Genomic DNA, 25,407 nt, shown 5'->3' with positions numbered 1-25,407 from the left:
CAATCAGCTTCCAAAGCAAGAACCATTTCAGATGCCCATCCCTTCTAGTAAAGACATCTTTGGTTTGGCACAGTGAAGCCTTGTGATACTAAATGCCACTAAGCAATAATTGCACAAAAAATCATAAAGGATCTTTTAAAGGCCATAAAGTGGATGCTATGCTTTTTATGCACCCAGTCCAGACCAACCAGGAGCAAGATACTAATCAAAAATAAACCAGTCTTTCATATGAGATAAAAAGATGACAGGATAAAGATCAATAAAAATGATAATCAATTTACACAGATTTATTTTCTTCTAATTAATTCCACCCAAGAGTAAATGCTGCATTTCTAACAATACTTGTTAGATTTAAAAAAAAAAAATCTTTAAATAAATAAATGAAAATGTGAAAAGATTACAGACAATCAGATTATTTTAAAGACCCTAGCTATGTTAAATACGACCCACACATGTACTAAGCCCTTAACCAAAATCACAGGTATGGATGCTCTCTTCTGCAGCAAGACCCAGGGCAACTGGCCTCTACTCTCTGCCTTTAAGAAGGGGAAGTGTGAAAATCCCAGGACTCCACACTTTGTACATAGCCTCATTTCACTGGATTTTACCTGGTTGATAAGCACCTGAGCATCTGATCTGACACATGACAGAGAATGAAACATTTCCCAAGAAGTGAGAAAAGTCACAGTGTCCAGTTCTGGGCCCTTCAATTCAAGAGAGATGTTGAGGTGCTGGAACGTGTCCAGAGAAGGGCAGCAAGGCTGGGGAGGGGCCTGGAGCACAGCCCTGTGAGGAGAGGCTGAGGGAGCTGGGGGTGTGCAGCCTGCAGAAGAGGAGGTTCAGGGCAGAGCTCATTGCTGTCTGCAGCTCCCTGAAGGGAGGCTGTAGCCAGGTGGGGTTGGGCTCTTCTGCCAGGCAAGCAGCAAGAGAAGAAGGGGACAGAGTCTCAATCTGTGCCAGGGGAGGTCTGGGCTGGATGGTAGGAGGAAGTTGTTGGCAGAGAGAGTGACTGACATTGGAATGAGCTGCCCAGGGAAGTGGTGGAGTTGCCATCCCTGGAGGTGTTCAGGCAAAGCCCGGCTGGGGCACTTAGTGCCATGGTCTGGTTGATTGGCCAGGGCTGGGTGCTAGGTTGGACTGGATGATCTTGGAGGTCTCTTCCAACCTGCTTGATTCTCTGATTCTATGAGTCGCAGTTTAAAGTAACATGTTTACCTGGTTCATGTATTTAGCTAAATCTCAGGAGTGCTTGTGAGGTACATGCACTGGCTCCTAATGCTTGTTTTTACATACTAAAATCTATAGGCTCTTGGGCACCTTAGCTACTCACTAGACACAAGCTATTCTGAATTACTTTGCCTCCACTGAAAGAAGAGCACAGACAGAACCAACCAAATGAGCATGCCCAAGGCAGCTAACTCTATCATAAATGTCATGCAATTCATGGATGGGTTTAAAATACAGGTTTAAAAAGATAAAGCTGGGTAAGCATTCTGAAATGCTGAAATCTATAGAGTAATCTTTTATGCAGTATTTCAGGAAAGATGATGTCACAGTAGGGAGCTGCAATAGATGCAATTACATGAGCCATAAGGACTGATAGAAAAATGCATTATGTGTGGCTTTAAATAAACTTTACATTGTATTTTGATTTTATCAATCTGTATAAATAGATGAAATATAATTATCTTTCCCTAAATAAGTACAGTCTACAACTTTATGGAATGCATGAATAATTAAAAAATTTAGCTTGTGGCTTTTAAAAAAAACTCACATGCAATCAGCCTAACTCAAATTCCACTCAAGTAAACAGTTAAATACTCCCTTGTTTTCAGTGAAAAAGCCTTAGGACAATGCTTGGCTTCTGAAAATGCTGCTCACTATATCTTACTTAGTGCCATGGTCTAGTTGACTGGATAGGGCTAGGGGATAGGTTGGACTGGATGATCGTGGAGGTCTCTTCCAACCTGGTCTATTCTATTCTATTCTATTCTATTCTATTCTATTCTATTCTATTCTATTCTATTCTATTCTATTCTATTCTATTCTACTCTATTCTATTCTATTCAAATTACCAACACAGATATTCATCAGAATGCCATAATGCTGTGTTGGTTCACGTACAGTTTATGGAAAACAATTACTGTAATCTGATACAATGAGTACAGTTTGTATGATTCAAAATAGAAAACAGAAGAGATTAAAAAAAGATTGTTATTGATCACATTGATAACTTGTGTCATAAGAAGTTTAATGGCTGAAGATAATTCTCTTTATTAATTAGCAGGATTTTTTTTTAGATATATTTGCACACACATAAACATACACAGCAGCTAACCTTCCAGCCAAGTATTTCCAACTCTGCTTCTATAAAGTAGGTAAAGATGACAGACACAATAAATGTAAATGATATCCAATTGAAATGTCATTTCTGGATTCTTGTGTAATTAGAATTTGTGCTACAGTAATCGCACTTCCCTCTTCCTAATGCTTGTTCATAGTTACTGCTATCAAATATTTGTTTAACTATTTTTATAACATTAGACTTAGCTTCTTTCCCAGATGGCCATCCAGCCAGTCATGTTCCATGAAAGAGTACTGTGCAATGACAGCTGTGGTTGTTGCCAGTTTTGTTTGTAATGTATTTTGCAGAGATTTTTGTGACTAACTTGCCTTTAGTACCTGTAAGGATCTCATACTCATTCCATATACTGATTGTTAATTTTACTGTAACTGGAAATTTGAAATGCAGTAAAATGCACTAGTTGTGTTCATGTATAGTTAAGTGACACAAAGGATCTCAGGTTCTACCTTGATGGAAGGGAACTGATGCTTGCAGAAAGGAAAGAGATTTTAAACGGTGGTTATGAAGCAAGGTCTTAGGTGAGGGAACTGCACTGCCAACAGATTTTTGTGAGTTTTGTTGTCTTATTAAAGTAAAGATTAAATCTCCTGGCTCTTCAGTTATAGAACTTCAATAGTGATTGTAACAATAAAAGCAATAATGGAGACCTGTAGGGATGTTTAATCCAGGTCTGAGCAAGCCCATCTGAACTAGGAAGCACAACTAAATGCAGAGAAGGAAGGCATTCAGTGTGTTCAGAGGTTTGCCATTCTTCCTACGGCAGGGAGGCTGGAGTAGATGATCTCTAAGGTTCCTTCCAACCTAACCTATTCTATGATTTAGTAATAGAAAAATGGAAACATACATGTAACAAAAACCATACTCTGATGGTACTGTAATATACATGTCATCTTCAAAACTCACGACATCTCAGGCTGACAGGATTTTCTCATCAATGAAGTTGATGTTTGGTATATAAATGTTTGGAATATGTGCTAGCTGTGTGAGAAGATCTGACTAGTACTACACAATCCTTTACCATTAATCAAGAAAGATGCTTGATTAAAATCAGTGGCAGCAACTTTGTAGAAACAATCTCACTCATTTCACAGGAATAGAAGCCTTTTTGCAACAAGAAATGGCTGCAGAAAGTAATAATAGACTAGAAGAATGGTATTAATATTAGGTAGAAAGCCATCCTAAGTATCTATTAATATCATAAACACATGACAAATTCAGATGAATCTCTGAATTGCCAGTAGTGTGATGCGTTCATGTTACTCCTTGAAGGACTATCAGTTATCATCAAACAAATGACAAATGTTTACTTGTAACTGCCATTCTCAGAGCTCTGCTGTAGCAGACTGATTTCTGGAATCTCCACCTTGGGCAAAATAGAGCAGGGAGCTGGCCCATGTACATCAATGCATGTCCATGGACCTTCTCTCCCTGCAGTTGCAGAACAGTCAATCCTGTGCCACTGCTTCCAGTGAAGTTACAAAAGGTAGCCAGCCTTGTTTATCACATCTCAGAAATATATTCTAACTCAAAAGACATTTACAGATTCCCATGGTAGCACATTTTTAGATTTTTACCCTAAATAAACTTCTATTTCATTTGATTATTCTTTTTTTCTCCTGCTTTTACTCTGCCAATACTTATACATTCTAATGCAGTAATGACCACAAATGTCATTAACAAGCTATTTACTTTCCTCCAACTCCCTACTGAGGATATAAAATAAAATAAAACCTAGAATCTCTCCCTGCAGTACCCAACTACTTAGCTCAATCTAGTGTGACAACAAACCATCAGCAAAGACACTTTATTTGTGGTGCTTCATGCCAGTTTCTAATATGTTATTCATAAAATTGCTATGCTTGAAAGTATATTGAATGATGCTTAAATATTCACTGACACTCAAATATGTGGTTTGTTTCTTCATTCAGCTGAGATCTCTGTCAAAAACCCCCATAATCTGTCTGACACTGTGCCTTGGGAGATCCTAGGACAGACTAGCTTTTATTATTAGCCTATACACGACCTGCTGCACTGGAGGAGAAATGTGTTAGGAAGTTATATGCTACTGCATTACAAGTATTAATAAATACAAGAATAATCTGTTAGAATTAATTTTTGTACATCTGTCTGCTGTCCATTACATGCAGCTTTACCTCACTGGATTCAGGCTTTCAGAAGTGAAACTGATAAGCGAGTTAATACAGAGGACATATGATAAATCTGATGGCACAGGAATCAACTGTTGACACACTTACCTTAACAGCACACAGAAGTCACTTGCTGCTCACCTCACCTGATAACATTTAACACTTTCTGTCACCTAACCCAAGCACTAAGGCAAAGCAAGGCTCCTTCTTGCTGAAGGGAGCTGCTACAGAACGAGGATGCAGGACAGAAACTGGGACTCCAGCCCTGCACACTGCACTTTGGGAGGGGAATTCTCTGTCTCTCACCTCCCCCATCTCCCTAGCTGCTCCCTTTTTAATCCAGTTCTACAACTTGGTATATCCTCACGCCTGTGTCTTCCACACTTCAGAACCTTCATTCCAGTGCTAGACTATCGTACACTGTTCTCCTTGCCCAAGCAAACACTGCTCATCCAACCTTCCATTCTTCTCATTCTTGTCCCATCCCTCCTTCTGCCTCATCCCTTCATCAACCCTTTTCCACTCCCCACCATGCTCCCATCTCTGACCAGTCACTCTTCATTTCCATTCCCCCTGTCCAGGAAGTATCAGTCCCTCTATTTCTGATTTCTCCCCCACAATGACATCTCTGCCTCTTCCCCCTTCACTTCTGCTGGGCTTTGATTCTGCATTAATTATCCTCTCTGCCCTCACTTTTGCCATCTACCCCATGGTCCTCTTCAGGAGAATTTTTAGCACTAACAAACAACAATGCTTTTGCACTTTCTCACTCTTAAGAGGGGGCAGAATCATTTCTGCAGAAGATGGCAAAATACACTGTCAAGGACATTTAAGTTTAGAACTGCTTTAGCCCAGGAAAAATTGTTTGCAACAGCAAAGAGAGGTTTTAGATAAATAAGTAGGCACAGCACTATACATACATATTCCTTTAACAAATACTATTTTCCCCCCTGTAATTCTAGAAAATTCAACCTGTCTGTATTAAGAATTTAGTTTTTGAAAGTTCAGTACAGTAATTCGTGATTTAAGCAATTTCACTTGCCACAGAAGTCTGCAGCTCCCTGTAACACTCACTTTTACCTGCCCTGTCCCTTACTACTGGTTACTCTCCCAGGTAACCAGCAATAGAACAAGGGGACACAGTCTCAAGTTGTGCCAGGGTAGGTATAGGCTGGATATTAGGAAGAAGTTCTTCACAGAGAGAGTGATTTCCCACTGGAATGGGCTGCCCAGGGAGGTGGTGGAGGCACCGTCCCTGGAGGTGTTCAAGAAAAGCCTGGATGAGGCACTTGGTGCCATGGTCTAGTTGACTGGATAGGGCTGGGTGCTAGTTTGGACTGGATGATCTTGGAGGTCTCTTCCAAACTGGTTGATTCTATGATTCTATGAATACATGACAGATAAGTGAGTAAGAACAATAAAAAAAAAATTAACTTTCCCTTTGAAAATATTTCTATCTTCTATTTTATGACATAGTTAAAGATTCACTATGGACAGACTGGGACATTACTTAGTTTACTACAAACTCCTGTTGCTTTTTTATTCCAAAAGCAGTACTTTCCAACTTTTGATTCCTGAAGAGTGCTCTTGATGAAGGACTCATCCCAGTAAAGAATACATGTGTCTCTCTGCCACATTTTCTTGTCAATGAGTAACAGAACAAAAAGCAAAATAACTGCCTAGCTTTGGTTCTGAGAGCACACAGAGGCTGTGGTCAGGTTATTCATTTCAAACACCTGCCTTCAAAGAAGACAATAAAGAGGTACTCTGTGGAATTTAAAATAATCCAAGGACACTTCCATTCTAATAATACTTCTTACTGCCAATTAAAATTCTCATTAGAAATAATAACTAGTTGAGTCATGATTCACAATTTGTCCTTTGGCTACCAAGAATGTGAAGGAAGAAAGGTTCTTCCAGCAAAAGAACAGAAGACAGGGTTTAATTTCCAGCTCTAACACAGGTTTCATGTGCAGTCTTGTGCTTCTTAATATCTCTGTTCTAGTTTTTCCAGTAATAGCAATAAAAAAATAATACTTCCATCTTTCATATCCATGTAATAATGCTGAAAGAATTTAAGTCTGTAAAGCTTCCAGATGGGAAGCACTGCATGAATATTATCATCATGTAGACCATTTTGAGGCAAGGTATTTCCAGCAGCAGTCTCCCTGCATCTGAACTAATGAATGTCAATTTGCATATTGTAAACATACTTTAAAATAGGCAACACTATGAGTCTTGTGTGCAATCCTCTTGAAAGTGCGACTGATGCTCATCACGGCTGAGGTATCTACAAAGGCTGTCACAGCACAGATTTTCACAGTATCACAGTATCATCAGGGTTGGAAGAGACCTCACAGATCATCAAGTCCAACCCTTTACCACAGAGCTCAAGGCTAGACCATGGCACCAAGTGCCACGTCAAATCCTGCCTTGAACAGCCCCAGGGACGGCGACTCCACCACCTCCCTGGGCAGCCCATTCCAGTGCCCAATGACTCTCTCAGTGAAGAACTTTCTCCTCACCTCCAGCCTAAATTTCCCCTGGCGCAGCCTGAGGCTGTGTCCTCTTGTTCTGGTGCTGGCCACCTGAGAGAAGAGAGCAACCTCCTCCTGGCCACAACCACCCCTCAGCTAGTTGTAGACAGCAATAAGGTCACCCCTGAGCCTCCTCTTCTCCAGGCTAAACAATCCCAGCTCCCTCAGCCTCTCCTCGTAGGGCTGTGCTCAAGGCCTCTCACCAGCCTCGTTGCCCTTCTCTGGACATGCTCAAGCATCTCAATGTCCCTCCTAAACTGGGGGCCCAGAACTGAACACAGTACTCAAGGTGTGGTCTAACCAGTGCAGAGTACAGGGGCAGAATGACCTCCCTGCTCCTGCTGGCCACACCATTCCTGATGCAGGCCAGGATGCCACTGGCTCTCTTGGCCACCTGGGCACACTGCTGGCTCATGTTCAGGCGAGTATCAATCAGCACCCCCAGATCCCTCTCTGTCTGGCTGCTCTCCAGCCACTCTGACCCCAGCCTGTATCTCTGCATGGGGTTGTTGTGGCCAAAGTGCAGCACCCTGCACTTGGAGCTACTGAACCCCATCCCATTGGACTCTGCCCATCAGTCCAGGCGGTCAAGGTCCCGCTGCAGAGCCCTTCTGCCCTCCAACCCAGCCACATCTGCTCCCAGCTTGGTGTCATCTGCAAACTTGCTGATGACTGACTCCACGTCTAAGAAGACAGGAAGCTTACGCTGCCATGTTTCATCAGGTGTACATCCCTCTTCACTTCCTAGTAGCCTTTTTCTACAAATTGTGTAGAAATGTTGGTATCTTTAAGAACTCTACCCTTCCCTGAATTGTTCTGAATTTAGTTAACATGTTCAAAACAGGCAGGCAGATGCAAGTTTTGCTTCCATTGGAAAGCAAGCTGAACATAATTCCAGTTACAAAGGAACAAAGTCCAAAACCTGATGTCAGGTACCTTAGACTACTTTCACCACTGTAATACACACAGAATAAACCTACTTCTGAAAATAACAAAACATTACTGTGAGTATATGCAGCCACCCCTCTACTGCACTCAAGGAAGAACTTCGGGTAGAACTCTAAAAACAGGTACCCTTCTGATTAAACAGTCAAATCGATCCAGACATTTAACAACGTTCATAAGCACCAGAAATGCAGCAAGAAAGACAACCGCCTATATTCTGTTCAGCAAAAGTTGTTGAAGGGAGTCAACGTAAAAACAAACTAATTGGTACACTGGCACGCTTTGAAGTTGAATTTTCTCCACATTCAAGTTGAGACTCTTCAAAATTACAGAGAGGTGAGCTAGATAGCTAAAGATTAGGAAAAAATGTCAGTGTAATGATCGGCTAATTATAGGAAAATTCCTGCAAAACAATACCTTTGGCAGGCTTTCCTGCTGAGCCAGGTACTGCTGGTTACCATCTGCAAGCTCACCATTATAAATAACACCAAGAACAGTAACAGTTAAGAACTGTTACATTCTTTAGATTGGAAAACATAAATGCATCTAATGTCTTCACATTTTGGCTGCATACAAACCATGATTTCTGACCCCCTTCACTGATTAGCAAAACCCACAGCAGTCTCTCCACTTGTATGCATTAGTGATACATCTACTAACAGCCAACTTTCTGCAAGCATAGAAAGTAGTCAGGGTAAAGATTGCATAGTGTGTCTGTTCATGGAATCCCTTTTGTTCCAATGTATGAAACAGCTCTGCAAAGGATTCAATCACCTAAAATAAGCTCTTTATCAGCAACACATTCCCCCGAAGAGAAGTGACATGTGTCACTACAGTGATCTCACAGTATTTACAAAACAACACTCAGATTTCTCTTCAAACCAATGGTCTGAAAACACCCCAAAGTCTCCCTTCTGGGATGTCATAAAGTTGAATCTCTCACAAATACCAGTTGGATCACTGACCTTGGTATTATGCACAAAGATCACTACTGTTAGCGGTCTCTCTATATTGGTGATCTCTGTATTTCATGCAGAGGAAGAATCAAGCAGCATTTGACAGCTCAGTGAAACCAATGCTACTCAGCTGAGTGCAAATTAGGGAGTCAGTGTCACTCAGATGTGTTTCAGTCAGCCACTTATTTCAGCAAGCTGTGCTGTCTGCTGTGCAGAGCTTTGCCACCCCTCAGTTTTTAATGTGACTATAATTTGCAATATATAAAATATCATAAATATGTATGGAATTGTCAGGCTTCTCACTAGCTCCTGTGAGGAAGAGTGTGCTCCTGAACTCTGACTTGCATAAGCTCTACCTTTCCTCCTTAAAGTACCATATTAAGGAACACTCCATCACCTGGCAGAGCCCAGAAAGATTGTGCTGGTGAAGACGCAGGCAAAGATGGCACTCAGTATCTCAGTCTGCTGTCATTGAATCCCCTGCCCATTCACCAATGGGTCCATATACTCTTTGTTCAGCTGTTTACTACTAATGAAGTGGGATAAATTCGTCTCACAGCCTTTGATATCCCCTGCAATTCCCAACTCCAGCTGAGCTCTGGATTTCCAAGCACCACCTCTGCATGCCCAGGCAATGTTAATAAAGTCATCTTCTGCAGCCAAATCCTGCTTCCACCTCAAATATGCTACCTCTTGCACTGAACAAGCCAAGCCAGTCTACTCATACATCTGTTTCCCTGAGTATTTAGGTGTCCTATTCCCCTGTTTAGAAGACGCAGGCACAGCCACTCTAATGCCACATATGCCCGTTGTGGGTTTGACACACACAAGAATGCAGTCTCTAGGGCTACCAACTCAAGCAAGTGCCAGAGCACTTACTGACTGCTCAGTAACTCCGGCATGAATGCAGAAAATAAATGTGGACAAGCACATGCAATCAGAGTTCTAGACATGTAGAGCCTGCTTCCTGTTCTTCACGAGTCAATATAGGGAAGGCAGTTTAAAATAGTCATGCAATGAGTCTATAAAAAGTAAATAAAATATAAAGAGAATGTTAAATAGCAATTTGGCTTCTATCCTCGATTACTAAACCTTTTTTTTTTTTCATTTAGAATCATAGAATCAACCAGGTTGGAAGAAACCTCCAAGATCATCCTGTCCAACCTATCCCCCAGTTCTATCCAGTCAACTAGACCATGGCACTAAGTGCCTCATCCAGTCTTTTCCTGAACACCTCCAGGGACGATGACTCCACCACCTCCCTGGGCAGCCCATTCCAATGCAAATCACTCTCTCTGGCAAGAACTTCTTCCTAATATCCAGCCTAGACTTCCCCTGGCACAACTTGAGACTGTGTCCCCTTGTTCTATTGCTGGTTGCCTGGGAGAAGAGACCACCCCCCACCTGGCTACAATGTCCCTTCAGGTAGTTGTAGACAGCAATGAGGTCACCCCTGAGCCTCCTCTTCTCCAGGCTAAACAACCCCAGCTCCCTCAGCCTCTCCTCATAGGGTTTGTGTTCCAGGCCCCTCACCAGCCTGAACATTATTGCTTGAACATTATTGCACATTTCATACGAGAAACTACCTGTTGTAACCTATATATCTGTTATACCTACATGGTGACCTATATATGGTCACTTCCCTTACATTTACATGCATTCCTTTTTATATAATATACACTTTTTATATTTACACAGAAAACCAAAAGATACTACAGCTTATTCAATGGTGTTTTACATGCAGAGAGGGAACTACAAGAACTGCTAGTGCTTTCCCTGACCCTTTTGAAAATTAACTAGCAATACTGAAAAAAAAACCAAACTGATGATGATGTGATAAAACCAAGGACATCACAAATTAATCACTCAAAGTGGCTAGTAACAGTATAATAGAATTATTTTAGTTCTACCACAAGTAACATTACTGGATATTACTGGATTCTTTATGGAATATCTACCAGTGATTATCAATGCCTAATTTATGCCTAGTTCCCAGGTGATTATCTTATATTTTGAGATTAGGACTGAAGTTTTACCACAAACATTTATGTACTAAGACTGCATTCCCTCTATTTGTAGACTTTTACTACAATAATTCAAACTTCTTAATGACAAGCAAATTCATTCTGCAAATAAACTAAATTTTGCAATAAAGCATCTTGAAGTCTCTCATCCTTTTTGTCCTTCCCAACATGACAGAAAGAGTCTGGAAGGTCCTGGACAGAGCAGCAACATAAAAATAAACAAAATATTTTCTTAAAACAGTTCTGAGGTCCCTAAAGTCATAAAACTTCCACTTTCCCTTACTTTCAGAAGAACCATGTCAAAATACAAGTTCTAAAATGGGTACTACTTGAACGCAAAGAACTGAAACACTCTGGTTTAACACCCAGCTTTGTGGTGAAGAGGATCACATCTGCAGACGAATACAAAGAGAAGCTGTCCTGGAAGGTAACAGTCACCACCATCAAGAAAGTTACTTTTCTGATGACAATCACAGACTCCTTAAGAGGTGAAAAATATACTAAGCACTCTAATTTCAGGCTCAATAAAGAGAACAACCAATTTCCTTCAAGTAGCAGACAGTTTGAATTAACAGCATCCTTTGTCCAGGGCAGAGTCCACGGAAGACCACAGCTCTTTGTCCCCAGGGCTCCCTAAAGGTTGAAGCTGTGGAAGAGGCCAGCTTTCTGCGAGAAGGGGCGAGACCTCAGTAGCAAAAGCAAGAGGAAAAGGTCAAAGTACAGCCCCAGCCCATGCTGCAGGTGTCCATCAGTGCCTGCCTGTTCTCCAGCTTCCTGCAGCCACATGTCCCTGTCCATTCCACAGCTGCCAGACCACCCACTGGCTTCAGGCTGGAGCTGGCTGATCCTTTCCCTGCAAGGTGAATTTGCATCACTTCAGCTTCTGAATCAGGTCACTTTAGGTCCGCAAGAATAGAAATGTCAGCACAAGAGGGATGGCAGGGAAGGGTATGTTCTTCTTGTTCAGTTAATGTGTTTAAGCGGACACTGAGAAATATGAAAGAGCTTTTTTCCATCATTGGTATCTTGCTACAGACACTGAGTGCATCAGCATGGTGCGCTTAGCATATTCAGCTTCACAGGCCTATGTTTGTATTTGCCTGTGATAGCGGACCAACTCACCATGTTTAGAAGGAAGGGATGCTAGCATGGACACTGTTAACTGGACACGCTGGGGAAACAGCAGCATAGTCAAAATCCAGCAGAGGTGAGCTGGGGGCTCTTGAGGTAACAGAAGCCAGCAAGCAAACTCCCATGAAATACCTCAAGGGAATCAAGGAGAGCTCCACTAAGCTCAGGAGTTGGGAGGTACCGTGCAGCTAGAAAACTATGACCTGGTAGCCATCACTGAGACTTGGTGGGATGAATCCTATGACTGGACAGTGGCCCTCTGTAAAATGGCTGTTACCATCTGTCAACTTCCTGCAGAATAAAATCTCACTAGAATATCTTCCTAGTGCACCACAGAACTTAGACATAACGCAGACTTTTACCTAAGAAACTGCCTATGGCATTTCCTTTCTCTTGCTCATGGACATAGGTCTTCATGAATGTTCCCTGTAAAAAGTTGTTTAGATGCTAGTACTGTGTTCTGGTCGGTATATGACTAGCAAGCTGTGCAGGAGCCAGACCTCCTTCTGGGACTGTTGGAGAATGCTGCTGTGCTCAAGAACACCACTAATAGCTGATGTCGATGCCTGTGTGCTTCCAAGATTAAGCTCTCTCTGATGTGATCACCACCAGTAAACACCAAGTGGCTTTTGCCAGTCACTGCTACAGGGGCAAAGACAAAGAAAAACGTGTAGTAGGAGGGTTAATCAACGGGCCTTATACAGCACAAAGGAGAAGAGGATGATGATAAGATGATTTTAACGTGGATGGTGGCTATTGTGGAAGAAGACTGGGAAGTATGGGCAACATGAAAGAGGTCTTAAGTCCTAATATGAAAAAAACAACCTTATTCCAAGTCTGAATTCAGTGCAAATTCACAGAAAAAAAAATGTCATGCCATTCAGAGATAGTTAAAGAAGTTTAGTAATCCTTCAAATAAGGCCCTGAAGATAACTCCATTCAGTGAGAAGTGCAAAGAAAACAAAAATGTTCACTATGTAAAATTCAGCCTCTCATTTTCTTGCATAAAAAGAGACCTTAAAAGTCATCTCTAGAAACTGGGAGACAATCAAACTCAACACCTGCCAACCCACGCAAGAGATGACTTGTGAGAGCACATCTACCAGTGCCATTCAGATTCTTTCCTCTTATAAACTGCTGATCTATCTACAAATTGAGGGGGGGGGAAACCAAAAACCAAAAAAATTCCTGATGGTACTCCAGCCTAGTGGAGCTTGTTTTTTAAGCTTTCATTCAGAATAAAAAAACCCAGGCAATTTAATTCAAAAGAAATCTAATTATCAGATTAATTCAAAAGTCTAAGGAAAGAGCGAAAGACCACATTAATATTCTTAACATTTGGATTTATATGTTAACCTTGGAATAAATTATAAATATTTATTTACAGAAAGTACTTAGCAACATTCTTATATCTGAGTAGAAGACTCATTATCACCATGTTTCTGGTGAGCCCTGTTTTATTCTTGTCACCTTATTAACCTCAGTGAAAGAAGCAAGCACTAATTACCTTGAGGAAGCATGTCCCTTTAAAAATTAATAATAAAAGAAGTATTGAGAATTATTAATGCAGTTATTGACTAATGCAGCATTGAAAAAAAAATCCTGAATATTTAAGAAAACATCAGCACATAAATAAGTTTGAAAAAAACAACAACAAAACCCAGGAGATTATTCTTATTTTTCAACCACAGAGTCCCAATTCTGATCCCATCTCCTACATGTTACAGAAATACTTTCTGGAACTACATGACACGCATGATATATTATTGACATGTACAGAGCAAAAGTCTGTTTTGAGAGCTGTACAAAGGAGTATTTTGAGGTCTCATGGTTTGGTGGGATGATTCAAAGGCCACACTGTGACTTGACTTTTTTGTCCCCAGGGAACAAGAGTGCACGTTCACTGAAAACACACCACTGACTGTTTCATTCTGACTGCGGTAGTTAACAGGTACCTAAAATGAACCTACTCTGGTGCCCATGAGCTACCTGCCTTCTTTGCTGGCTGATGAACATGAAAATCCAAGCAGCATGCTAGGTGAAGACCTCTGCAAGTGCTGTGTGACACCAAACTGAAGTCCTGCCTAGCATCTCAAGAATGCTGGTTTGTTGATAGCAAAATCAGAGAAAACTGTCATCTCGGGTAGAATAACTGAATCCATATGGGCAAGGGATACAGCTGGAAAACCATTAGAAAGTGTTACTGCTCTGTGTAAGCTAAAACCCAAGCAATAGAAAGGATTGGTTTAGGTGGGACTATAAAGCCAAGGAAGGATAAATGTTGTTTACAGATACTGTTTTGAAGTGACAGTTTACAGAAACATACACAGACAGGACCTCTACACTGTCACAATGCTGTAGGACCCTTTTTTTTTGTTGTTGTTTAAAACAGCATGTTAGACTTCTATTAGGTGAATGCCCTAGAATAATTTATAGCTTACTTCTGCTGTTGGGTATGCAGACACAGCACCTATTTTCTGAAAAACATGTTCCTGTGCATGCATGTGCAGGCTTCCCAGCAGTTTCTCAAGCAGGGGAAGTATTTTCTTCTGCTCCACCCGTCACATAGCAGAGCTGAAGAAAGCCCTAGGTCTTTTGAACTCCCTACTGTCTTCTTATCAAATGGTTTGTTTTTCAGCTGGAAAGGTTATGGACAGATTATGACTACAGCTTTTCAGACTGAAAGCCAAACAAAAGGTAAATAACCGGCAATGAGTTTAAATCAACCTGGATTAATCTATTGTCTTTCCTTTTACTGTTCATTGAAATACAGCTGAAAATGTGTTTATCGGCCAAGAGAATGCCTCAATCACCAATTTCTCATATACTATTTCCATTTTCTTAAAACAGAATTTCCTTTAAGGACTTATAATTGCAGACTAGAAACATCCTAGTTATTTTGAAATATTTTGAGTACAGTTCTATGCTGAAGAAAAAGGAAGAGAAAAAAAGTGTTCTATTCAATTCCATTCAATTCTATTCTATTCTTAAGTGCTAGTTTTACTTAGTCTTGAAGTTACAGCAATGTATCAGAAAACCAACGTCAGCATTGATTTGATTTCTGCACAGTAAATTGACTCATTCTTCTTCTGCCATAAACTGTGACATTCTATGAACTTAGACTGTTATAAAATACATGCTTCTCAGAATAGGGACTGACATTCTTCGTATTTGATTAGCCTCAGCCCAAAAACAGAAGCAAATCATAACATTCTCTTTCAGTCTTGTGGGATCGCTGATTTCAATGAATATGTACTAAGTATTTTGGAAGAAGGGCAGATAAGCAATGATGGTTAGGTCATAGTATTATTCCATGGTGGCCTTCCACTTCTGGTAGATAAACAGATTCAAACAAGCACTACAGCGTTACTGAGGTTACAAATTACCTGGAAAAATACAGTTTCTATGGATATCATTTAATGAAAATGAATCTTGCATGTCACACATTTAATACAGTGTTATTTTTATTTCTTTGCAGGTATTCTGATACATGTACTAAGCAGATTTTGCAGTATTTTATACTATAGAATTTACAAATACTAGCATTTCATGCAGGAATTATTAAATTATAGATAGTGAGATGATCAGAACCTTACTGCCTATGTTGCCAAGTTGGATTTTTCCAGAGATATTGTATCCTATGCCTTAAAAATAGTTAATTATGGGAATTTAGCACTACTAATAAAATCTTCTATAGAAAAGGGATATCCTGTTCATGTATTTTACATTTAAAAAGCAAATTTCTGCCGAAGTTATATCATGGCCTTATCTAGTCTGAATATATTTGCAAGCATTCAATTTAATTCAGAAGTCTTAATTACATAATATTGCTAAAAATCTGAAGACTGATTTAAAGAGGTATGAAAATCAGGAACAGCACTTCTGAAGAGACCACGGGAGACTGAAATGCTACTTGTTTACATTCTGCAAAACCCAGCCTGGATGAGATAAACACATGGATTCTTTCTAGATGGAAATATTGCATAAGATTCTGAAATTAAGCACAGAGAGAGGGTGGGAAGTGCAGCAATAAGCAACTGATGTGTTGCTTCTCATTACATTAAAACAATGACTTTCAGACCTGAAGTATAATCTTATATTTTTGTCCTTGGAGCACAATCGATAAATAGCAACTTTTGAGCAATGCCACACCCTTGTTATTAAAGAGCAGTTCCAAAAATATTTAGATAAAGCCTGAACAAAATCAAATAAACATCTAGGCAGGAAACGCTGCTTGGAATGCACTCCCTGCAATGTACTGTTAGAGACAGCCAGAAAGCAGACTAACTTCAGAATTCAATCAAGCAAATCTAGTATAATCTCATTACAGCTTTCGCAGTTAATGAAACCTACTTAAATCTCTGACATTCTGACTTTTAGAGCTGATAAAAGCAAAAATTACTTGGTTTATATAACACAAACACAGAGAAATATAAGATTTTATCCTTTAGGTTAGCCCAGTTATTTACCAAGCAATGCATAATATTAAAAGATGACACTTCTGCTACTCACTATTGCTCCAGGATTTCAGTAAATATTTGATACTGATTTCAAAGAAGCCTGAGTCCTGCTGGCTAGCCATGTCTGCTGCATACAAAGAGGCTTCTATAATTCTGAGCAGCTGAAGTGGCAGGTACTATGTATGTAGATGTGACTGTCACCAGTTAGTGATGTAAACGAGGGGTCAGAGGAGGAAATGAAGTCTCCGCGGATCCACTTCTTCCGTTCATGGTAGGTAAGCTCATTAAAATAAACAAGCAAAAAAAAAAAAAAAAAAAAAAGAGCTCAACAACAACAAAAACACACCAGGAGATTTTTGTCCTTTGCTCTTCTTCCGGGGCTCACACTTAACTCCCTATCTGCGGAGTATTTTATTCCCTCACCCCCTCAGCAAGTATTTTCCTTTATTCCGTTCCACAACTGGGGAAATTTCTTCCGGTCAGTTAAAGCATATGCAGTAGCACAGCACTTGCTCCATAAGCACACTGAGAGTGTCTTCCTGAAGGGTGGCTGAGCTGTGCTTTTAACAACGTGCAGTCTGCCCGTCTGAAGCTGCTTTTTCCATCAGGAGCTGACAGCCCGAGCATATGCACCTCCTCTTGCAAACGGCGTGTCAACTTGAAACCCCACTAAAACGCTCTCTCTTTTAGCTGGAGGAATTTCGCACGTACTGCTTAGCCTTAGGGAAAAAAACATCCTCTAATGAATATCCCTCTGCATGCTCTGGTCAGCTGCTCTCCTTCCGCCTGTTTCCAAGAAGAGCACGCTGAACTATACACAACTGCATCACGCTGCGGTAAAGCAGAGCTGCACCCATAGATCTGATTGCACTGACGCTGGGAGAAAAAAAAGAGAGAGAGAGACACAGAGAGAGAGAGAAAGAGAGAGAGAGAGAGAGAAAGGCTCTCCCTCAGCCTAGTTGCACAAGAGAAGCACTTTCAGACCACTAAAAACATGGCATTCAGACGGGCTGCTTCTGCTTTTCGTTCACAGCTTACAGAAAAACGCGGTGTCATATTTTTCTTGACGACTTTGGATATTTTGCCCCCTTCACAAAGATGAGAGATAGCAAGCTGAATTTATAATGGTAAATAAAGCAGGACTTTGGGTATTTTGCCCCCTTAACAAGGATGAGAGATAGCAAGCTGAATTTATAATGGTAAATAAAGCAAGACTTTGGGTATTTTGCCCCCTTAACAAGGATGAGAGATAGCAAGCTGAATTTATAATGGTAAATAAAGCAAGACTTTGGGTATTTTGCCCCCTTAACAAGGATGAGAGATAGCAAGCTGAATTTATAATGGCAAATAAAGCAGGACTTTGGGTATTTTGCCCCCTTAACAAGGATGAGAGATAGCAAGCTGAATTTATAATGGTAAATAAAGCAGAGAGCTCACTGCTTGGTATTCACTTTTGAAAGAAACTCATTAAAACACCTTGGTTGGACGTAATTTTTATCTTGCTTTTTTTTTTTTTTTTTTTAAAGGAATTGAATTCACACAGGGAATTCACATAAGAAAATGAGGCAGGAGCATCTTCTCATTGCTTGTTAATACTTTATTGCTAGATACAATTTCCACATTCCTAAGGTTTTATTTCAAATAATCAAAGTCCATGGCAATGTATGTTTTAATGAAGAAAGCCAAGAAGACTCAATTTCCCAAATATTTTTTGTTACATGCATTCTCGGTATCATCCTTCCAGATACTATTTCCTGGGAACAGCAGTATTTCTTTTCTCACTTAGTGGAATAAATTTCCGGCAGCATCTCATAATTACAGCATCTGAGCCAAAATAGACCTTGTCTGCTGCTTCTAAAAACTGCTGCTTTCTGTGGAAAGCTCTGTCAGCAATTATATCTGGACATTATTTTTAGTTTCAGTATGCAGAGTATTTGATGTTTGGATTGGAAACTGAGGAATACAAAGGTCATTGAGACCAAACTTCTGTGGTTCTCACTGAAAATATGCTAAATGTCTTCTGTAAACATACCTTGTCTAGAGATAAAGTTTTGTGGCCTCACCAATGGAAGACTGTTGTAGAGAGTAAGTTTATAAGCTTTCTTTGAATTCCTAAATGAACTTTACTCAAAAGCAGTTTGCACCCTTTCATGAACACAGATTATCACAAGTGCTCAAAGTGTCTCAGGTTTGATCTCACCAATTATCAGAGATCTGATCAGCTCTTCTTCCCCATACTGTCACTCTTGAAATTGAGAAACTGTCCCCAAATTTATTTTCTGATACACATTCATCCCTGTCCTCAAACTCCCCACACCCTCCCCCACATACCATCGCCTTTTAATCAACACCCTCCAACTTTTAACAATTAAAGTTGATACCAAATAAGGCAAGTTTCAAGACCTAGCGCCAGATTTTTCAGCTGAGGCCATGCCAGGTTAAGTTTGGAAGTCCTTATTCCTTCTCAGAAATACTGCCTTAATTTCTGTGTTTGAGGATTTAAGTAATAATTCCCCCTCTGGTGCTACATCAAATGCTTTTCTGAAGGTGATTGATATCTTAATTTTATAACAACTCTCTTGCTGGAAATAAAAATGAAACACTAATTTGAAAATAGCTGTCTTTCCTAAATCTGAATTGGATTTTAGCCAGTTTTCGATTAAATCCACACCCTTAAATGTAATCTTCCACCCAATTCTATTTCAAAACCCTGAGTGTATGAGGTCAAGTATCCTCCCTGTTGGTATTTTTTTTTTCACCATAAATTATGTAGTTTATATTTACAATGCAGAATCTCTTTTATAAGAAACAAATTACCCAAGCTGCAATGTGGTGCTCTTAGAATCAACCAGGTTGGAAGAGACCTCCAAGATCATCCAGTCCAACCTAGCACCCAGCCCTATCCAGTCAACTAGACCATGGCACCAAGTGCCTCATCCAGTCTTTTCTTGAACACCTCCAGGGACGATGACTCCACCACCTCCCTGGGCAGCCCATTCCAATGCCAATCACTCTCTCTGGCAACAACTTCCTCCTAACATCCAGCCTACACTTTCCCCGGCACAACTTGAGACTGTGTCCCCTTGTTCTGTTGCTGGTTGTCTGGGAGAAGAGGCCAACCCCCTCCTGGCTACAACCTCCTTTCAGGTAGCTGTAGACAGCAATGAGGTCACCCCTGAGCCTCCTCTTCTCCAGGCTAAACAACCTCAGCTCCCTCAGCCTCTCCTCATAGGGTTTGTGTTCCAGGCCCTTCACCAGCTTCTTCAGCCTTCTCTGGACATGTTCCAGCACCTCAACATCTCTCTTGAATTGAGGAGCCCAGAACTGGACACAGTACTCAAGGTGTGGCCTGACCAGTGCTGAGTACAGGGGAAGAATAACCTCCCTTGTCCTACTGGCCACACTGTTGTGATGGTTTGGGTGTTCCCCACTCCCCCATACTTTAGAAGTTACCCAGACTAGACTCAGCCGGCTCTGGAAATATGAATGAAGCTATTTATTTGCAGCTGGCACAATATACAAGCAGATATTTACAATATATACAGTTATAGACCGAAATACACAAGGTAAAAAGTAATACAGGAACACAACTCCCCTCCCAGAAACCTGAGTCCCCAGGAGGGGCTCTCAACCACCCCTGCACCTTCCCCCTGCCCCTCTCAACCTCAGGATGAAGAATGTTTAACCATACACTTACACTTGCTTCGCATGTTCTTAGCTGAACTTCTGATTGACTCTCTCTAACCTGCAAGCCACAACTGTCTTTGCTAACAGCACCGTGGGTACTATTCCAATAACTCTGTAGTCATTCTCCATATGAATGGTGGAGTGGTCAATGAAATGACTGGGATGTTTCTTTTTTCAGGAATTTGTGAGCTTCTGGAACTTGTTTCTGCTGAAGGTTGTGGAAGCAGACAGCACTAACAGCTTCAAAATAATGTTAATTAAAAAAATTAAGGTCTACAAAGCTTGCTAGAAGGACCCACTCCTCTCTGACATCCTTAATACTGCAGTGTTAGCACTAGGACATATGAGAGGGATGAGCTGCAAGAAATGGCTACAGTTTTGTGCACTCTTCCCAAACGGCATCTTCTGCTGCTGCTCTCAGGAGAATACCAGGTGAGATGGGTGACTGGTAGGGCCTGGATGGTCTTGTGTGCTTGGTATCGTCACTGTCAGTAACCAATTCCTTTTACTTCTCAGAGTTTGTCTTTTGAAAACTGCAAGCCTGTCCTTGCTTACCATGAATCACTTTGAATAAACATGATCCAATAAAGTTTTTGTCATTTGTCCTTCTTGATCTTTACCAGTAATCACACCTAAGCACATTTTGTTCTTGTCTGTGCAATCAACTGGTAAAGAAATAAGTGGTCTGTCATATCCATGGATATCTGGATTTAGCTACTGTAAGTAGAGTTTATGTCTGGGATGTTACAGTAACACCCCATACCTAGTTACACCTCCTGTGGACTATGGCTATAGCTGCATTCAGTCTTCTGTCTGGGAGTGGCAGAATCCCTTAGCACCTTTATTACTAACTTCCTCTGAGTGATTTGGAGTCAGAGTAATTCCATTTCATGTGTAGTAGTCTTTTTTATCACTGCCTCACAACACGAATATACAATGCAGCTTTCGCCATTTAGTATTCCTTCTGAAGAACTCATTTACCTGTTGGGCACTTCCACTGACAATATGCTGTTGTACTAAAATACTTAACAACTTAATACAGGCCTTCACAGTATTCAATACAGTTAAAAACTGCTTCAGGGTTGATACTCCTCCATTATCAGTTCTGCTTTAGAAAATACCATGAGGAACGTAAATGCATCCAAATTTAGCCTTTTGCATTAACAGCTTCTTTGAAATGTAAAATATAAACAATTAAAACATTACTTTTTTTTTTTTTTCCATTAAATAGTCACAAAATGTTAAATTTTCAAATGCTCAAGTGTACTGAAATATTTGCCATTCTCAATTTCCTCAAATAGGACATCTTCCAGAGAATACAGTGATCTTCCTCACATTTTGGAAACACTCCTAAAGCAGGTACAACACGCAGAAATGGCAAACCCAGAAGCCTTCTGATCTAGTGAACTTACTTCAGGTAGGCTGATAAAACTAAGGGTTTTTGAAGTTATGCAGCTCCCATTTTAATTCTTGTTGACTTTATGATATTTAGAATCTAATTATGTATTCCAGCTTGTGAAAGACAGGCATAAGCAACAGAAAATCTGTCAGTAAGCTTTCTGGTGGTGGCTATGGGAGTCTTACATTGACAAATACAATGAGCTCCTTTCTATACTATTACTACATGGGAGTTTACAATAAATTAATGACTGTTTTTTTCATCATAAAACACATCACAGATCCTTAATGTAAGACTTTTCATAGGTCTACCATGATGAAACATCTGCTGATTACATGATAATAGAAACATTGTTTCAATTACAAACATTTGCGTGTAACTCATACTCCACCTTTGTGACACACAGTGCACCTTCTGTTCTCTCATCTGTTTTCTGAGGTCATAGGTAGCACACGTCCAGCAGCCCTGCGTACCTGGCTTATACCCTTCTCTGACTGAACAAATTCTGGGCAGTTTCCATGCCCCAAGTTTGGAAAACACAGGTTGGGTAAAGATGTTTCTCAGCAAGGTCAGAAATGTTCATGTGAGCAGAACACTGTATGAACAGCTATTTTCACTGCAAATCATCTGGAAAATAAAACTTCCAAAACTTTCACTCAGTAAAAGAAAGAGAATAACAAAAAAATCATACCACTGGAGATATTCACAATGTGAAGCATCCAGCTTAGATGCCAGTGGTGATGGGAGGTGAGTGCCTTCAGCATGACTAAAGAGTTCCCAAGAGTTCCAGTACAGAGCAGTTATTTTTCAAAGCAACCTATTTCTCTTCGCTGTCTACACATGATATTTTGGGTAACTACTTCTGTAAATTATGTACTTTATTTAGATGATTAATATTTAGGATATTAAATATCCATTTTGTTCACATTTTTAGTGACTACTGTTTGTAAACACTTTTTGAACACTGCTGTTTGTAGGCACTTTACTCCTCTACGTCCTGAGAAGAAATCCTTAAAAAAACACATGAAGATATGAATATTTCACAGTCCTTGCACAGGCTTTCAGGGCTCATTTTAGCTTGGTATGAAAGGAATCTGAGGCTAAATGCAAAGAATACCTGAAGGCCCCTAAGGGATCACAGTATCACAGTATCACCCAGGTTGGAAGAGACCTCATAGATCATCAAGTCCAACCCTTTACCACAGAGCTCAAGGCTAGACCATGGCACCAAGTGCCACGTCCAATCCTGCCTTGAACAGCCCCAGGGACGGCGACTCCACCACCTCCCTGGGCAGCCCATTCCAGTGTCCAATGACTCTCTCAGTGAAGAACTTTCTCCTCACCTCCAGCCTAAATTTCCCCTGGTGTAGCTTGAGGCTGTGTCCTCTCGTTCTGGTGCTGGCCACCTGAGAGAAGAGAGCAACCTCCTCCTGGCCACAACCACCCCTCAGGTAGTTGTAGAGAGCAATAAGGTCACCCCTGAGCCTCCTCTTCTCCAGGCTAAACAATCCCAGCTCCCTCAGCCTCTCCTCTTAGGGCTGTGCTCAAGGCCTCTCCCCAGCCTCGTCGCCCTTCTCTGGACACGCTCAAGCATCTCAGTGTCCCTCCTAAACTGGGGGGCCCATAACTGAACACAGTACTCAAGGTGTGGTCTTACCAGTGCTGAGTACAGGGGCAGAATGACCTCCCTGCTCCTGCTGACCACACCATTCCTGATGCAGGCCAGGATGCCACTGGCTCTCTTGGCCACCTGGGCACACTGCTGGCTCATGTTCAGGTGGGTATCGATCAGCACCCCCAGATCCCTTTCTGTTTGGCTGCTCTCCAGCCACTCCGACCCCAGAACAGTAACAAAAACTATAGATTCAATTTTTGTACACACAGTTTATCCCCCCAGTGCTTACACACTGACTGTCTTCTAGTTACAGAAACCACTAAGCAGAACAGTATGTTCCATCAGGTTGGATGTATTCTGGTACATTCTGTATATAAGCTGGCAGTCTAGAGGTTTTCCTCTAAGGAGAAAGTAAGGGCTGCTTATTAGAATCTTATAGTTCTGCTATTATTTTGGGCAAAATAAAGCAGTCTTTCAAAAGAAGATTCCCAGATCAGTTTGATTCCAGTGCAGAACACACTTAACAGATTAAACTGGAAATTATCTAGTATGTTATCACATCCTGGGATACATTGCAGTGCATTCATTTCACACTTTCTTCTTAATAAAACTTTAATAAAACAGAATCTCTTTATCGTGTACTCTTGAAAGACTGCACTACCTTTCAGATAGATACTGGTCAAATGGTAGCCAAATGGTATTCAGGTGCTTAAATATAGGTATCTAGTGTGATTATACATACTCTATATGAGATTTAGGTCATCTACACCCGCAGAGACTGGCAGATATGACATAAAACCTACATTATATCTGCACCCTCTGAGGCAGTTGGAGGCTTTTTTTTCCCTAGAAAAATTGGCATCTGATTTGCTGTTTTGTTTCAGAAGTAAAAAAAAGAAGTAGTTGTAAAAATGGCAAGTCCTTGTATTACTTGTGAGGCAACAAGTCGACATGTAAGGCAGCAATAAAAAGAGGAATACTTTTACATTTAAGCAAAAAAACTCCCATGGTATTTATATGTAGTGAGTTTGTTTTCTTCAGCTTAGCATTTGTTGAGTTTACGCACTTCTTTGCTTATATTAAGGTATTTCTAAGTTTTTTTTTCCCCTTTTCATACTACAGCTTTCACAACACAATACAATTCAATCCAAAGATTAACAAAATAGCTTGGACACATGCTTTACTAAGGTACTCTGTTAAAATGAAAACCAAGACTATCTTAATCAACTACTCTACCTTTAACGTTGCATGATTTAACAAGGTAAACAATTTGCTAGGTTCCAGATTAACAACAGGGAGTGACAGAAAGCACTGCACAGAATAAGATTTCATTAAGCAAACTTAATTTAATGTGATAAGATCTACAGAAAGCAACAGAAATCCCACTGTTACTGCTGCACCATTTAGTTTCGCCTTGTGTTTGTAACTGCCTGTTAAGGTATTGCCACCTAGCGATGAAAATACAAAACAAGTAGAAGCACCACTGCAGAATACACCTTCACATTGTAAATTGGGTCAGAACAGAAAACAGGAACACAGAAATGAAACAATATTTCTGGAGAAAGACTACCAGGAAATCTGGGTACAATTACTTAAAAGTATTGTAACAGAAACCTATTAAATATAATTTAATAGGATAAAATTATCACAGTATCATCAGGGTTGGAAGAGACCTCACAGATCATCAAGTCCAACCCAAAATTATGTTAACAGATCATAGCATCATAGAATCATACAATGTCAGGGGCTGGAAGGGACCTCGAAAGATCATCTAGTCCAACCCCATATGCAAGAAATACTGCTGCACAACCCAAAATACAGCCTGCATCCTGCAAGCACAGCCTACAAGCAGCAGCAGGCATGAAGAATAACTTGTGCAGTATTTTCTTCCTGCTCACCACCTTAATTTCCAGGCACTATTCCTAAACAAGCTATTTTCCATTACTGCAATCCAATAAACTTATTTTCTTCTCACATACTACAAAGCCAGTATTACAAAGCATACTCTCCGAAGTTCCCAGCATGATGTGTCAGAGCTTCCTCACAGCAGGAAATTTCCAAAGAGCCACTGATGGTGCCTCTAATTCTGTGTGCTTATTTCAAAGACTAGATTCAGCAACCGAACCCCACCCATTCAAAGT

General features: G+C 40.6%; 1 protein-coding gene across 2 annotated transcripts in view; it reads right to left on the bottom strand.

Annotated features, from left to right (window-relative positions):
• The window catches only part of FRY (FRY microtubule binding protein), a 211,660-nt gene that overhangs the window by 174,132 nt on the left and 12,121 nt on the right, over positions 1-25,407 (bottom strand). Inside the window, exon 1 of one of the 2 annotated variants that reach the window (XM_064172802.1) lies at positions 16,618-16,859. The exons of the other annotated variant lie outside the window; for it this stretch is intronic. Coding sequence (XP_064028872.1) covers positions 16,618-16,687 — 70 coding nt within the window. The 5' untranslated portion in view covers positions 16,688-16,859. Of the gene's footprint in view, positions 1-16,617; positions 16,860-25,407 lie in introns of those variants that run through there. 2 annotated transcript variants of the gene reach the window in all.

This window comes from Pogoniulus pusillus, chromosome 3 (genome assembly GCF_015220805.1).
Source record: "Pogoniulus pusillus isolate bPogPus1 chromosome 3, bPogPus1.pri, whole genome shotgun sequence".
In the NCBI taxonomy this organism is placed as follows: domain Eukaryota; kingdom Metazoa; phylum Chordata; class Aves; order Piciformes; family Lybiidae; genus Pogoniulus; species Pogoniulus pusillus.
Note: the sequence above shows the minus strand (reverse complement) of the source record. Positions and strands in the feature narration are given on the sequence as shown.